This window comes from Sceloporus undulatus, chromosome 1 (assembly GCF_019175285.1).
Source record: "Sceloporus undulatus isolate JIND9_A2432 ecotype Alabama chromosome 1, SceUnd_v1.1, whole genome shotgun sequence".
NCBI lineage: Eukaryota > Metazoa > Chordata > Lepidosauria > Squamata > Phrynosomatidae > Sceloporus > Sceloporus undulatus.
The window spans coordinates 207145383-207163230 of record NC_056522.1 but is presented as its reverse complement, the minus strand read 5'-3'; the positions used below and the strand labels follow the sequence as shown (position 1 = coordinate 207163230).

At 40.2% G+C, this 17848-nt stretch overlaps 1 protein-coding gene across 1 annotated transcript in view; it reads right to left on the bottom strand.

Moving 5' to 3' along the window:
• The window catches only part of LOC121925833 (dynein axonemal heavy chain 11-like), a 263238-nt gene that overhangs the window by 36478 nt on the left and 208912 nt on the right, over positions 1–17848 (bottom strand). The window contains exons 53-59 of the mRNA XM_042458413.1: positions 17037–17210; positions 15486–15721; positions 14965–15087; positions 11945–12149; positions 11217–11381; positions 7769–7909; positions 7504–7674 (exon numbers count right to left, since the gene is read on the bottom strand). Of these exons, the coding sequence (XP_042314347.1) occupies positions 7504–7674; positions 7769–7909; positions 11217–11381; positions 11945–12149; positions 14965–15087; positions 15486–15721; positions 17037–17210 (1215 nt within the window). The remainder of the gene's footprint in view (positions 1–7503; positions 7675–7768; positions 7910–11216; positions 11382–11944; positions 12150–14964; positions 15088–15485; positions 15722–17036; positions 17211–17848) is intronic.

The window sequence follows — 17848 nt, the reverse complement described above, 5'->3', positions numbered from 1 at the left end:
AATCAGGATGGTGACCCTTATCTTTTTGGTATTTCTGAGCGGACTTACAATTCCCCCTGTACCAATGGAAATGTTCTTCCCATTGCAAAGAGCAATATCAGGATGGGCATGATTATGACTGGGATTAATAGACCCACACCATGCCATGCCATGTTCCCATTCTCTCACTTCCTACACTGGCTATTTATCCACAGAATGACCCATGGAAGGGCAACATGGACATTAAGAACATCACATTTGCTTTGGTCTTCCAAAAATGAAAGACACAAAATTGCACCAATAAATGGAGTTTACTAAATTTTACCTTCCTACTTTTCTAGTATTCTACCTGTAAGGAGGAAGTATGGATCATGCTGGAATTCATAGGACTAATGAAGAAAAAGATATTTTGGTTGATACTGTTGCCTATGTCACTGTTAACTCCTTCAAAGTGCTCTTTGGGGGATTTGAGTTGCTTTTGTCAACCTGGCACTTTCTAGATATGCACAAATCCCACAATCTGACGGCTAACAAGGAGAATGCCCCCCAGCTATCCCAATTTGGCAGGGACAGGCCTGATTAACCTTTTGTTGTCCTAATATTTCAGCTGCTTTTAAAATATCCCAGTTCCTCTCTCCTCCTCCCACTCCCCTTTTATCCCCAGCTTACTCCAATTGCTAAAAAAAAAAAAAAAAAAGTAATTTGCACTCACCTTACTCAGTAAGGAGGAGAGAAGAAGGAGGAACAAAAACTTGCCCTTCCCAGTCAGCTCAGGTAAAAGCAAACTGCTGAGCCTCTCCTAGCTTGTGTGTTCTTCCTTATTAATTACTTTTGCCACCATGAGGAACACACTCTGATGTTGCTTAGCCACACCTGCCCCAATTTTTCATCTTTGAAATGTTGAACAATATGTAAGAGTGACAGGTTGCCTAGTCCAGCATATCTGGAAACTGCCAGGTTGGGGAAGGCCTGTCACTAAAGCATGATACCTAACAACTTGTTCAATTAAATTTTGCTCATCTGCTGCATTTCTTCTCTCCCGTCCATTCCTTCCTTCCATAACTGTGGGCCTTACCACACGTGAAAAGGAGCTCCAATTTGAAGCGAGGGGGGAGCAGAATCACTTAGGAGCCAAGGCAATTCACGTGATGTATTATCATACCTGAGGAATGAAATTGTGGTCTCTACTTGGGCAAAGCGGAGCGAGTGCACATTGTATTACCACACCAGAGGGATTCAATGATTCGAATTGGCACCCTTACACATGCTCAGTGGGGCTCTGGAGGCTGTCATCATTCCCTGCCCCCTCCTTAGCTGTCATCCTTCATCAGGGTGAAGGAGGAGGCAGGGGATGATGGGACAGGTCACAGGAGGTCACTGGGGGTGAGATCGGGGTGAAGGAGCAGGCAGGGGATGGTGGGACAGGTCGCAGGGGGTCACTGGGGTGAGAATGGGGTGAAGGAGCAGGCAGGGGATGATGGGACAGGTCGCAGGGGGTCACTGGGGTGAGAATGGGGTGAAGGAGCAGGCAGGGGATGATGGGAAGGTCGGCCAGGGGAGCACTTGGGGGTGAGATTGGGGTGAAGGAGCAGGCAGGGGATGATGGGATAGGTGGCAGGGTGGCACAGGGGGCGAGATCGGGGTGAAAGAGCAGGCAGGGGATGATGGGAGGGGTTGCAGGGGGCTCACTGGGGGAAAGATCGGGGTGAAGGAGCAGGCAGGGGATGACGGGGCAGGTGGCAGAGGGGGTGAGATCAGGGTGAAGGAGCAGGCAGGGGCTGATGGGACAGGTCAGAGAGGCTCACTGGGGGCAAGATTGGGGTGAAGGAGCAGGCAAGGGATGATGGGACAGGTGGCAGGAGGTCACTGGGGGCGAGATCAGGGTGAAGGAGCAGGCAGGGGATGATGGGACAGGTCACAGGGGGTCACTGCGGGCAAGATCGGGTGATCCTCCACACCAAACCAATTCAAAATGAAATTGGAGTGAGTTTGGAAACATTTTTTGTGAATTCGCTTGTTACTGAATTCACAAAAATGAGGAGTCATTCCAAATTGAGTGTGGATCTGTCTCTGAACGACCCCCCCATAGAAAGCAATCATGTCTGCTAATACATCATGTTATAACGTGAATACACATGGCTGGACTCGCTGGACTGAGCTGCAAAACTCCTCGTGTGAAATTAACTGGAATATATTGTTACCCCAGAAACACTCATGCCATTAGCACTTACTATGTGGTTTTTGAAATGTAACTGTGTTCTATCTTCATTACAGAAAGTAACTGATTGCCAGTAACTCCGTAGCATTATCGTTTCCTTCCCATCTCTTTCATGTTCCCATGTTTGTGTATAACAGATCATGAGATCGTATTGAAGGCATAAGACTGAGGGGCCTATACTGCAAGTATACTATCCCTGCAATGGTATCCCTCCTCTACATGATTTAAAAAAATATGCATAGAGAATGTGGCCACCTTTAAAAACCACCATGAAAGGGATTTTTAAAAAGTTGCACAATATTAGACTATATTAGACTATTCAAGACATTGTTATATTCCTCCTCATCTTGAAATCTAGCAGAATGCATGCCATTAGTGGCTGATGGGTGGAGTTGGGGAAAGTGTGATCTGTGCAAGAGAAACACCATTTCTTAAAACAGACATTTTAAAACAAATGTTGCAGGGGAAGAGGAAAGCTAGACTGGAAAAGAACGAGACATCAACCATAAATATTTAGTCAAAAGTAAACACTGACTTTTAAAATAAGGTTTAAAGGATTTCAGTAAACACCTGTCTGTTTTGAATCTCCTTGGTATAAAAGGGCTTTGAGGAGATAGCTTTATTATCCCAGGCAGACAGATAAGTGTGCTTAAATTATTTTTTTAAAAGAAGGCACCTATGTCATTACTATGACTGCAACTAAATCTATCTGAGAAAGCGTATAAGGCTGGAGCAGGGAGGGGGAGATCACTACATGTATTGTGCTGCTTTATTGTGATGCCTTGCTGACATTTTCTAATGCCATCCACCGTCTTTGTTTTGTTACAGTGGAAAGGAAACCTGCTAAAATTCACAAAAAGACTGAAGGTTAACGTCTTTCTCTCCAGCTTCTAACATCTCTTTATGATGATTCAGAGTCACCGCTTAGTGTAACAGGAGGGCAGCACAATGGCTCTGGGTAAGCTAGGAAGGAAAGTGGATTTTCTTTTCTTTTCTTTTTTTTAAAAGGGGGTGTCCCCCCAACTTTGCTGTTTTTACCCTCATTTCTTCTTTGTCTAACAAAAGTGCCATCTGTTCATCCTAACCTTAACATGCACATATTTGATTTATATTCAGTAACATAATAAAGGGGAAAAGATTATAGTATGATCTTCTGCGTCCACCAACATTGCAAAGCTTTGTGGTCCCAAGATATAAAATATGCACTAAAAGGGTTGGGATCAGCTGCATCCATGGTATAGAAGAATAGTAAAAGAGTGAAGAACAGGCCCAAATTTATGCTGTGGATAGTACTGGAGTGTAGAAAGATTTAAAGCCACTCCAGAGATTATGGCATTATTTGCTAAGATAAAAGTGGTTTGTAATGTGTTGCTAGTAGATTGGATCTCAATGTTTAGTTGAATAACCTTAACCTTTGAGCTTTTTGATAGTGAAGAATACTCACATGGCTATAAATCTGCTTCCCTCTTTTCCAAATCCCCGTTAGTGCTTTCTGTGAAATAGTCCACAGAGTAGAGCTGCGGTTTAACTGGGAATATAATAACATAACAACACCAGAGCTCAGAAAGTTACTTTTTGGATTACAGATCCCAAAATCCCTTGGTCAGCATACCAATTTTGAGAGGTGTAGTCCCAAAAAGTAAGATTCCTATGCTCTGATTTATGCCTCATTTTTAATAGCATGTATAAACTGACCTGCATAAAATCAAACCAGGACAAACATCAAATTAATAACAAAACCCATTTCAAAATATCACCAGATATACAGTAAATATTTTCAAGACATTGAAATAAAACCATGTGCCAAAATCAGGCAGGGAGTGGTATATAGTCAGAAATCATTCTTGCTCACAATGGCCTGGAATCAGCATCCAGCAGGATGCCGAAATGCTGAGGGCCTCCATCCCTCAGAGGACTCAGTACATTTTCACAGCTATCCACATCTCACATATGAAAACCAGGACACGTGGCCACACAACATTTGAGTGTAGTGAAAATGGCAAACATTATGAACAAAGAAGAATACATAGGCTACAAGAAGTTGCAGCACTCTGCTTTTGCCTAAGCCTGCTGGAAAGAACAAAATTCTGCCTCCCCTTCTCTCTGATCCCCATGTTGAATTAACTGAGTGCAAACTACTTTTGCATTTTGAACTCAGCTTGCAGCAACTGAAATAAACTGAGAACAAAGGGGAGTGGGAGGAGAGGAGAGAAACTAAGACTTTTTAAAAAGAGCTGAAAAAGTGAGGTGACAGGGGATTAATTGAGATTGTCCCTGCCAAATTAGGACAGTTGGAGGTTATAATTTTTTAGATACAGCACCCAGAATCCTAAAATTGCTGGCTTGGGGACTATGGGAACTGTAGTTAAAAAAAAAGCAACTTTCAAAGCATCAGGTCCCCTTTTTGAAATGCCCCCCTTTCCTGCTGAAGAACCCATTTTTTCCTCCAGTGCCAGATGAGGTAGCTCCAGCTAGAGCAGCCATTTTCCAGCACCACAGGATTAGTGAATCAGAAGGAAGGAGGATAGAGAGAAGAAAATCAGTAAAATTAAATTTTAAGATTCAAATATCAAAACCAAACAAATCTACATACACATTGGGGAGAAAAACTATTTCCAGATCAGGAATGTTTCTCTGCAATACTGATCCTATTAGGGAAATCAGATGGAGAAGGAAAGTATAATCTATTAAAAGGAAGAAATCTGTGTGTTTATGTCAAAGATTGTGAGAGAGCATGATGCACACTTCTGAGAGTGTTTTAATTCAAAGTGGACTCCTTCAAGGCAGAACTCCCCACTTCCCTGTGTGTGCTTATTTTGTTTTATTTTTACTTACCAAAAATGGAATTAGGGTAGTCTTCTGAAGCAGTGCAAACCTCTGAGTGGCTTAAGCAACTCTTTCTTCACTCTTGTTCTGACTTTATTGGGAAGGTGAAGAGCATGTCTCCTCCTCTCCTTTCCTCCTTCTAGAGCAGGAGTGCAGGCACCCTCCTAGCTAATCTGAATGCAAGGTACAGTACAGTCCCCATATCCATGGGGGAATCCATTCTCATGGTTACTGCAGATAAGTGGAGGCCATGTCTAACAGCAAACACTATATATCCAGCAGACTTTGATCACAGAGTTGTGCTGGAGGACCTCCAGATGCCTAGAGAGACCTTTTTCCAGAGACAGAATACATGAAACTGCAGTTACTGATCTTGTAAATATGGGATCAAACTGTACTTTGAAGTCTATCTGCTGGCTGTAGAAAGCAACAGCTAGCTGATAGGCAGAAGGAAATGAGGACTCTGTAAAATCAGTTGATAATCTAGGAGTGCATGGCAGTCCCAGGTGATCCATTGCTACTGGAAGCAATGATAGTTCAAAAAAGTAAATATCCATACTCCAAATCAGATAATCTAATCTCTGAAAGTGAGAGCTAGAATCTTTCTCCTCCATTGTTCTTGTGTACATCAAAGGTTTGAAATGTTGTTTTTCAAAGTCCATTGGTACAGACTATTAAGACTGTGTAAAGATTATATATTTGAAAGCACTGGTAATTCTTGCAGATCCTGCTTAGATATTATTGCACAACAGAAACAAAATTACAAGTGGTTCTCCCATGGGGCTCCAAAATTTTATTTTCACAACAGTCCTGTTAAGGGTTAGTCTGGGAGAAAGGAATTAATGCAGCCTCTTTCCATGTGAGGATTTGAATCTGGTTCCCATTCATAGACCCACAACTGAAATACAACATCAAACTGACCCTTAACCTTGGAAAACAACACCAGCCAATAGTAGCTCAACTGCTTTCATTTGTCAGAAGAAGCAATTGCCTTAAGGCTGCAGACCTATAGAGACTTCCATATGCAAAGGTATCATATGAAGGAACCTAGCAAAATCATGCTCAAAATTCTGCAACATAGACTCCAACCATACATGGAGAGAGAAATCACAGAGGTTCAAGTGCAATTCAGGAAAAGAAGAGTCACTAGGGAACACATTGCAAACATAAGATGGCTAATGGTGTGTACAAGAGAATTCCAAAAGAAAATCAGCATGTGCTTTATAGACTATAGCAAAGCCTTTGATTGCATAGATCAAGAAAGGCTACGGAATGCTCTTAAAGACATGGGAGTTTCAACACCTCTGATAGTCCTGATGAGGAATGTGTACTCATGACAAGAATACAGAGAAACAGAATTGTTCCCAACTGGCAAAGGTGTCAGATAAGGCTGTAACCTTTCACCCTATCTGTTCAACTTGTATGCAGAACATATGATAAGAAAAGTAGGCTTGGACACAGAAGACTAAAGAGTGAAGATAGGAATATCAACAATATGATATCAACAATAAGATATGCAGATGACAGCATAGTACAGTGGGCCTTTCCCTTACGTAGTGGATCCAGAATGAATCCCCGTATAAGGGGAATGCCACATATGCGTGCGCCCCATTGAAAACAAAGGGGCACGTGCTTGTAGAGCACATGCCATACACTTTATTGTTGCACGGCTTCAGTGTAAGCTTGAAGCCGCGTATAGTGCACCTGAATACAGTGCGGGCACACTGTACTAGCAGAAAACCTCACAGACCTGGAACACTACTAAGGAAGATCAAAGACAAAAGTGCAAAGGCAGGCTTAATGTTGAACATAAAGAAAACAAAAATAATAACCACTGAGGACTTTCACAAGTTCAACCTAGACAATGAAGAAATAGAAATAAAAAAATTCCCATACCTGGGATCAAACACTGATAGAAATGCAGACAGCAGTTAGGAAATTGGAAGAAGATTACGAATGGGGAGGGTGGCTATGAAAAAATTAGAAAAGATTCTAAAATGCAAAGATATACAACAGAGCACAAACGTTAGAATCATACAAGCCATTGTATTTGCTATTACCACATATGGATGTGAGAGCTGGACAGTTAAGAAAGAAGATAAGAAGAAAATTCATTCATTTGGGATGTGGTGCTGGAGAAGAGTGCTGAGGATCCCATGGACAGCCAAAAGGACAAACAAATGTGTCCTAGAGCAGATCAAGCCAGAAATCTCTCTGGAAGCCAAAATTACCAAACTGAGGCTGTTGTACTTCAGACACATCATGAGAAGGAAGGACTCATTGGAAAAGACAATAATGCTGGGAATGGTGGATGGAAGTAGGAAAAGAGGAAGGCCACATTCTAGATGGATGGACTCTATTCAGCAGGTCATGGGTTTTATGGGGTTGCAGGAATTAAGCAGAACAGTGAAGGACGGAGGGTCTTGGAGATATCTTATCATAGGGTCGCCAGGAGTTGAGATCGATTTGAGGGCAGTTACCTGGAAAGCCACTTGGGCAGTGACAGTAAGCTTGTCTCTCTCAAATAGACCACGACTGATATAAATAAATGTAGAGTAAGTCACACAGTCAATCAGGTTGTTGACCCTTTCCTTTACACCTTCACAAGGTTCCGCTTGCTGCACAGCTTTGTGGAATACAATATTAAAGGCCTGTGGAGGGAGACAGACAAACATGTAGGCCAATAGGAATACTCGACTCAAACAGCAACACAAAAACATATTGATATCTTCTCTGAATAGCAACCTTCAGTGAGAACTGATACATCGGATTGATTTTTTTCAGCTCATCCATGAGGAAGTAGAGGAGTGATGCTCTTGCTGCAACAGGGCGATAATGCTCACGAGCCTCATTGATCTTTACTTCATTGATGTTTGCTTCCAAGACCTGCAACATAACAGATGTTTAAAAACAACATCTATTTGTTCTGCCTCAACTGGGCATTGAGGGCTCACTTATATAGTGCCCATATATATTGCCCATAGGATTGCACTTTTAATTATCTTGATATTCTTCTACTAATATCTTAGCAACTGATCAGGTTTGTGTGTTGTCATGTTTGATTTGTTACCCCTAAAAGATCTTCTTTTGTCATGCCTGGCTCTCTACAGCTGTTCTGAATGCAGTCTGGAATGGCTGGTCTTCCAACCATTTTTAACATCATCCTGCCATTTCTTTTAACCCAGTTTAATTTTGATCCAGTAGTGAATTATCTCTTTAATTAGCTGCTGTCTAAATTACTGAATAATGCTGAAGACCATGGGCTAAATCCAATTGTAAATCCCATGTGTAAGTTTCAATCATATCATCTGAGTTCCTATTTATAACTATTCAGTCTTAAAACTTATTCTTGTTCACTTGTTCTACATCCAGCCATATCCTAAAGTAAATAAAGGGATAAATCCAATGGATAATCCCAGGTAACACTACTGTAGATCTACTGAATTAATGGACTACAAAATTCCTATTGATAGGTCTCTCCCATAACATTTTTCTGATATTTTAATACATTTTTCTTTTGTCACATCTTTTACAATTTGTGTATATTTGGCACTGGGCACAATCCATTTTGGGGGCTGATAGGCACATTGAGGGAAAAGGTGGCGTGGGCTGGGTTGAAGATTCCCATCAGCAGTGTCAACATCTCCTTGAAATTTTGGAGAAATTATAACTCAAAAGGAGGCCTGCGAGAGGAGGGTAACGTCAGGGATCTTTTCATCTATGTATACTAGTATTAACTGCAGAGAGCAGTGAATAGAAAGGTTTATTTAGAAATGTACAAGGTTGCATGCAAAGATTAAAAAAAAATGCAACCTTAAGAACCATACAATGCTATCAAAAAGAAAAGTTTGGATAGAGAGGAATCAGGAGTTGAAGGGGGCAATAATTACTAGTGCTGAAGAGAGGTCCATGGAAAATGGAGAATGGTTTAGAAAGTGTCTGGAGATTACACAGAGTGAGTGGATGAGAGCCATGGTCTGTGAACAGGACCCCTATCTGTGAACACAGTGGCTAGGGCTGGGACGTATATTTATATTTCATTTTATGCCCTCAGTACTTGTCTGATGTTACCAAACAGCTTAGATGGCTTTCCTATGGAATTGACACATGGGATCTGGAACAGGGGATGGCCCCAGCTCCAGAGTGACAAAACACTAATTAGACTTGAGGCAATCCCTGACGGTTGAGCAGGAAAGGTGACCATAAACACATCAGGAATTGAGGTGAAGATTGTGGTCTCTGATTGCTTTGCAATGGGACTGTCTTTATCTCCATTGCAAGAGGAAATGCAAAGAGCTGGGGGGGGGGGGTGTAGTGTGATCAGTAAACCCTATCTAGATCTCCAAATGTCCTCAGGTGAGCGTGACTCCTTACATCTGTAACTTCCTAGTTTCCACAAGTCATCGGCACAGTACAGACTGCCTCTTTTCCTCCGGGTTGGGGACAGTCCAGCCCCAATCTGGAGTTTTTCCAGACCACGGAGAAGCGGCAAAATACCACTTCTTCATGGCGCAGAGAAGGGGTGTCCTTGGGGCTTCATACCCCGGGAGCCAGAGCCATGGAAGAAAGGAGCCACCTGGCCCCTTTCTCCCTGGCGTCGTTCCTGCTGCCATTTAGTTGCTTCAGGAACAATGTGGCTCCTATAAGTGGCCTGAGGCAGCGTGGAGACATCATGCATGTGCTGCGCTGTTTGGACACGACACGTGCGTGACATAATCATGGTGGCTCCCATGTAGATGACAGGCCGCCATGATGACGCCACTGCCACATGCTAGGGTTGCGGGGCATGTGGATGTTCTGCCCCTGGGTAACCCTAGTATGTGGCCAGGTTGGATCAAGCCATTGTGACCTCTCAAAACATACCCAGTGCTAGATATTAATTATGAAACCTCATATCCAGCAAGAAAGGTGTAGGGTAGGTCACCCTCCTAAGGGCCTCAAGGACTGGGGCTAGGAATATTTGTAAACATTTCTTGAGCATCACATCAGCATAGCTAGTCAGTGTAAGACACTAAGTCTCTTAGTGTATTACAGTGTCTACATTAAGTATCCTAGATTTTATGTTGTGGTACTATATTTTAAGCAAAGGAGAAAAATATAGGATTGGACATGATGTTTGCTTGCATTATCACTATATTCTCTTCTTTAGCCAAATTGTTTAAAGTCACCTGATTTATATATTACAAATTGAAGGTAATATACAGAAAAAAAATTAGATTGACTAATATTCTCAAAGAATACCGAATCGATTAAAACCGATGAAAATAACACAAAAAATTTATTGTTGGTATCACATGATATTGTTAAAGCAATATAAGAGAAATCATTCAAAGTGGTTACTAACTTTTTTTAAAAGAAGCAGTGACTTCTAAGCCATGTCTTCTTATTCATATGCATTCTGACTGCATCCAGTACCCACTGATGTGCAGCAGAATGGCAGAAATTAATTTCAATTCATGATATTAGAAATACATGTTTATTGCATTCCTGTTCATTCACAGTTTCTCATTTTGTAGCATCTGCATTGCCCTGCTTGGCATATTATTGCTTTTAATACTGACAGTTCAATTGAGAATGAGACACTTAAGCCAGGCAATTTGTCTACATTTCATGGTGATCATTTTTTTCGTCTTCTCACCTCTCGTGTTTTACTGAAAATGGCAGGTTTGTGATCTAGCAACGGTGAATGTGCAATTTTTGTGTAATGTATGGCCTCATGTTAATCATGGTCTGAAAAAAATTGCAACTCATAAGAAACTACATAAACAAGTAATTTTTAAAAAACAAACAAACAAATCAACTAATACACAGTACTTAATTTTCAATTTCAGTGTGGAAAGACCACAAAAAGTCAAATGTCTACCAATGTTATAAATTATTTTTCTTTAAAAGCTTTTAATTTTAGTGAATTAAAATATTTCCTTCTAACTAACCATTCAATTGTCAACTATGTAGAATGCATTGAGATTTTCCTTTAGGTTTATCCTGTACCTATCAGAACACCAGCATGGCAGATAACTATTTTATCAAATCCCAATAAACACCAGGAATTTCATAAATCAATCAGCTAAGAAATAATTACTACAACCTCTAAGAAAACTGCTTTGTTTTAGATGGTAAAAGGGGTTCCTTTTGTATTACTATGTTATCATTGTCGCTCCAAGCTACCATTTCTTCATATTTATAATTTTACCTTAATTTCTATTTCTGCTGCCATGTGTTTTGTTGTTTCCAGCCTCTCAACCAGAAGGGTATCCCCAAGGAAATTACTCTCAGCCGCTGAAAGGCGTGTCAGTAATTCATCTTCAAGCATTTTCAACTCAATTTTAAAATAATTTTGCTGCTTTGTGAGTTCAGACTGAAATGAAAATGGTAAGGTTGCAAACCTATAATTCAAGCACCATTAATACAGGAAGTATGCATCACTGAACTTCAAAACTTGCTTATCTCCCAAGACTTTATTACAGTCCTTATTTTTAGGGTTTTGCAATTAAGCAGTGGATTAATATCAAAAAAGGTGTAAAGGTATAGTATGACCTTTATCCTGAATATTATTATGCAGACCTAAAACAAGACAAAATCAGTTAAGTATCAGGTATAGAATTTGCCATCTACTCTGATAAATATGAACTGAAGATCCAAATTTATTCCTTACACTTCAACATAATTACTTCTGTGACTGCTGTGTTGTCTTCAGCTTAAGCAAAGCTGAATAAAAAAATGACCAAAAATGTTTTTAAACCAACAGACCACTTTTTTTTCTGTTTCCTTTTTCCTTTTTCAGGGTAGCAATGTTTCAGGGGTAATTGAAGCAAACAAGTGATGCAGTAAATAGAGCATTTTTTTAAAAAAAAAAGGTGGACAAATATTTTTGCATATGACTAATAAGATATATGAACATATGTTTACAAATGCACATACCTTGAAGTGTTCCAGGTCTGGTCTTTCCACATTGACCACATCTGCCAGCAACTGATCTTCTAAGCCATCCCGTGTTACAGTGAAATTGATTAAAGTGGTTTGGGCCTGGATTTCTGGTTTATAGTGAGGATTAGCAAGTTTGGTATGGAGAATAAATTGGAATTTGGGGTGAAATTTGCATTCCTTATCTCCAACTCGAATATACCTGCAAAAAGAAAGAACATGGTAGACAAGACTTTAATTTTGCAAATAGTTATGTGTGAGAAGGCCTTATGTATTGGCAAGTGAACAAAATATTGCAGTAGTTTGCAGGTTACAATTGCATTTAGGAGAAAAGAGACGTATGGAGGAAGGAAAGCAGGAATGAAAATGTTATCTGGTTTCCTAGTTAACCAAGACAAGGAAAAGCTTATGCTATTTGCTTGAATGGAAACAATCCAGATTTAGGCATTCCTTCAAATTCAAAGTTGCAATGAAAATGTAATGTCTCAACAGGCCACCAAGTGCCATGCTGGAATCAAATGCTCCCAAGGAAGCAAGCAATTTTTTTTTTCATTTTAACTCTGTGCTTAACAGTAGATTATAGTCTGCATAAAGAAGGTGTGAAGCTGCAGGTGAGAAGCTGCCGCTCTGACAAGATGGAGCCAGCAGGTAGCCAAACTCACAAACAAGATTTGAATTTGGGTGGGAAATTAAGGTCACATAGTGAGAAAGGAGCCTGGAAAGATGATGGCTGCAGTTGTGGGCAACAAAATTCAGATGAACTTTGCTTCTTAATCTAGCATTTTAGCACTTGAAACTGGAGCTAATATTCAGGGGCAGAAAAGTCCACATTATTATTGCTTGAAAATTCTTTGTCAGGCAGATTAGATATAAAAAGATTCAAAACCTACCCCATTTTTCTAAATAATTATTTGCAGTGGTGTCACTAGGGTTGGCATCACCCAGTGCAGTAATTCACGATGTCAACACCTGCCCCCCATTAACCTCCTCCCATACCACACTGTACAGAATCCTTCGTAATGTTTTTGTACTAATGTTACTCATAAATTGTAATTCTCATATATTACTGAATGTAATGGCAATAGTTGTGACATATACAACTAACAAAATTAAAATTATACATTTACAGCACAGCCTAAATGTGTTTCATGTGGTGAATGTGAAAATTTGGTAAGATGTGATGATTTACAAGAAAAATTAAGTCACCCTCCATAGGGTGTCACCTGGTATGGTTTGAACTCCCCGCACCCCCTAATGACACCCCTGATTATTTGCCTAGATTATAAGGGGACATTCTAGACAAAAATAATTGAAGTCCCATTGATTTCTATAAGAGAGGTACTTATGTTCATTTTCTATTCCAATCACTGAGACATAACATTGCTAAAAATTCATTGCAATGGTCCCTTATGCTGAGAGTCATCTTCAGTTAAATTACTTGCATTACAGAAAAACAAGTTCCTATTGTTTTACAATATCAGTTACCAACTACTCATTACACACAAATGGAGAAAGAGACTGGGATATGATATAGACACAGATGTTTATTGCAGAAGGCAATTTAGATGAGATGAGAAAGACTCTTTCCAAATGTTCTCCAAGAAGTTTACTCCCACCTCCCACATGAGGCCTTAAATACAGGGAAAGTAATGTCTAAATAGTGAAAAAGCCCAGAAAAGGGAAATTTAGATCAAGGAAATGGTGGAGAGGGAACAGAGATGGCCCTACCATTAAGCAGAATGTGGCAACTCCCCTAAGAGGTTGATAAATCCTCAGGTATTCCTCTCTCTTACAGCCCCCAAGTATTTCCTTCTCTATATAACACATATAGGGTCTTCCCTGCCACATCCTCCCCATGTGGCTTCCTGCTCTAAAGTGTTGTAGAAAACACTTTTTCATTGCCAAGTGTTCCAGTAAGATTCCATTACCAATCAATCTATCTGTTTTTGTAGGTGAAATGGAAAGAGCCATCATACTTGTTCTTTGCATCAGGCTGGTCCTGGATAGAGAAAAGACTATAGATATGTCACCCAATCTCTTTTCCTACCCTTCGTAGAAGTGGTCCTTCATCCAAATAGAGTGTTAAGTTATATTTCTGCACAGTCACATTTGCTGTTGTTGTGTGCCTTTAGTCACTTCTGACCAATGGTGATCCTAAGGAAACCCTATTAGCTGGTGAGTTTCCATGGTTGAGTGGGAACTTGAACCCTGGTCTCTTGAAGTCCTTGTCCAACACTCAAACCACTAAACTACTCTCGCTCTCATGTAATCAAGGACAACTACTGGCCACACTTGAACCAGGCACATCCTCTAAGATTTTAGGGCAGTGCACACTAAGTTACAACACACAGGACAATGACACCTGGACTTGGCTGCTGCACCTCAAAAAGGATATTGTATAGCTAGAAAAGGGTTACTGGAGAACAAAGGATAGCATAGCTTTTCTGTCTGTCACTTAATACTAGAATCTGGGGTCATCCACTGAAGTGGAATGGTAAGAATTTCAGGAAAAAAAGGAAGGGCATCTTATTTGCACATGGCATAGTTAAACCATGGAATTCTGTACAACATGATATAGCAATGGGCACCAGGCTGAATGACTCTAAAAAGTCATGCTCTTCAGTGATGGCTTTCCCCCTTTCTGGTTTTGTTTGGGTCTTGTTTCGATTAATAGATGGAATGCCAATTCGTTTCTTGCATAACAAGTAAAAATGATGGACTCATTGCCAACGTCTGGTCACAAACAGGGGTAGGACCAAAGCCAGTCAAGCAATGCTTCTCCTCTCCACTGGCTACGTGTGTGTGTGAGTGCATTTATGTTTATTTTTTCTTGTTTCAAACCACGTGGCACAGTGTTTTCCTGCTCACCAACAGCTGAAAGCTGCAATGCGTAAATGTAAACCGACTTTTTTTATTAGAGAGAGGTGAGACCTTTATGACAAAAGCTAAAAATCCAAGAAGAAGCAATTTTTTACAAGTTGAATCATAAACACAAACAAACAAATAAACAACATTACCTTCCCTTTTTAAGCATGTGTCTCCCAAGCAGAGGGTCAAGCACAGGATCAATGGTCTCCTCCAGGTTTTCTATTAAAACTGGATCTCCAGCTATAACTGCTTCTTCTATGACATCAATATATCTGCAAAAATCCACAGAGAAATTAACAGACATCCTATACATTGTCTGTTCATCTGTAAGCCCTGCAGAGTTCAATGGGACTTAGTTCCTGGTAAGTATGTACAAATGTGCCCAAAATTAGAAGTGCTGAAAATGGGAGAGGATGGACAAGAAGGAGAAAGTATTCCTCCAAGGGGTTTCACTTTTTATGCATTTATTTACTTATTTTAATTTATTTCATTGTTACCCCTCATTTATCTCAATGCAGGACCCAAGGCAGCTAGATATTATGATCACAATCATCAGTCTCCTTGAATGCAAAGAAAGTGACAAGCATGAAGTAAAACACTCCACTGTTTATAACTTCTGATAGAATGTTTTTATTCTTGTTAACAGCCGTAGCTGCCAACAAGCGCTTACCCTTTTTGACTCAAATGGATAACTTTCAAATCTGAGCCATATCTGTTTTTTATCCATTTGATCCCCTGGTGCTGCGGGTCAATCAACAGAGGCCAGCGTTCACAGTTTGTAAGAATAGTGGCATTTTGTACGGACATAGTATCACTAGGCAGGCCTTCATTGTTCCATTTAGCAATTGTTGCATCATCCGTCAGCACTGAGATCGGATCAAGACCTTCAGTCATTGGAATGGGGACCTAAAATAATAAAGGTTAACTTAGAAATGACTAGTTTCAGTGACTCGTCCCTGTAACAATACATCACCACTCAAGTCTGTCTGTAGTATGGGGTGGAAGGGAGGAATGTAGCAGGGTCAACAAGAGTACAAAGAGATTTTGCACAGTGATCACACTGATTTACAAGCCTAAGAAGCACAAAGGTTTATAGAAATTGTGCATGCTAAATAGCAGAGGCAAAATCTTAAAGGATTTATTAGCCTTATCTGTCACAAGAGCCCTGATCAGTGCAAACACAAGCATAGAGGGGCTGATGAGAATTTCACCTGCTGGTCCCAGTCCTGAAGCATGGATGCTACACATGCAGATACCTCCAAATGTATGTGAAGATCCTCCATTTTATTTATAACCAGTTGGAAGTTTTTAACATAGCCAGCCCTGCCATTAGGCAGAGTGAAGCAACTAGGTGTTGATAGGGATGGCAATGGCAACCCTTATCAATTTCTCCTGAGTGCCTGGCTCTTCTTCTTGGAGGACACAAGGATCTACCCTGGGTCCACTAAACTTGTCCACTGCCCTCAAATCGGTGGAGGATGTTAGCCTGTTAAAATAAGATTTAAAAACTCTCACTTCAAATTGGCTTTTGAACATGGAATGGGAAAGAAACAGAGAAATAAAACCTATGTGGCAATTAGGCTCGAAAGAAATGTAGCTATGCAGATGTGGGGCTAAAGATGAAAAAGCTGTGTTTTAAAACTGAATGGTATTGGGCCGATGATTTTCCACTCATGCTATAGATCAGAATTCACATCCTTTTTGGTCAATCTCAAGTGGACTGGGGAACTAAGAACTGCACATGCCTGCATAAAAAAGGATGCATGCATACATGCAAACAAAGGGATTCCTATATTCAGAACTGTACAGGAAAGTTTGACCCTCCCAGCTGGAGGATTTACAGTTAATGTTCTCAAACATTAACTAGGATGAAGAAATGGACCCACTGCAAAGTCCTGGTGCCATGTTGAAATGTCAATATATGTGGGCACTTGAATTAACATTAAACTATTTGAGGAGGGGGAAATCTGTTCTTCTTGTTATAGTTAAGATCAAGCATCAGCCTATGAAATGTTTTGCTCATACACAGGTAAATAAAAGCTTTGCTGGGCTTTCAGTATTATTTAAGTACTGAATACAAAATACTAAATACTATCCTATCTAAAAGTACACTTAGTTGTGGGTTTTTTTAATTGACAATACAGAAACACTGCTAATTAATGGTTTTCAAAAAACTTTCCCCAAAACACCTCAGTTAAAGATTTATATTTTTCCAGATTACCTTTTGGCTTCTCAAGAAGGGCAACCACAGATTTTGAACCAGCTCATGCCGATACCACTTTGCAAATGGGCCAGCATAAGAAATAAAAGCTGCTGTTAGAAGCACATCTCCACACAACGTCTTCTCTTGTTCATGATACTGTGCAACCGACTGGCCCCATCTCACATTTTCTGACTAAAATGCAAAGATCACAGGTTAATTCACAATTCCAGCTTAAAATAACAATACAATTGCCTTTAAGCAGAGGGAAAGACACTCATGTTTCATGTTTTAAATATTCCCACTGTTAAGAAGTGGCCTGGGTTCAAGGCTCAGTAGAGTATAAAAAAGTTTGCAAGAAATGATGACAGAAAAGTAGGTCTCCTTGAGGACAGTATTCCAGGGCCATCACAGAGAGAGCCCTGCTTCTACCTGATAACAATATTGCATTGAATCAAAATGGTTTCACTGACTGATTTTGACTTATCATATGGAAGAAAATCTCTCTAAGACATTCAAGTCCTAGATCATTTAGGATTTAAAAGATTAATACCAGTATACTGAACTGTGTCTGGAAACAAGTATAATCTAATAAATATGCTTTAAAAAGCCATAATATGGCCATACTGACGTATACAGTTCAGCAGTCTATTCACTATCTTCAGAACCAGATGAAGTTTTCATACCACCTTCAAATTGTGCTACAGTAACCAAGATGTGAATCACAGCAAACAGCTCTCTCAATATAAGCCGTATGTCCCTGCAGTCTTAGCTAATTCATCGTAGACAACTTGCTACAATGTGTAAAAAACAACAATGAAAAGGTCTGTATT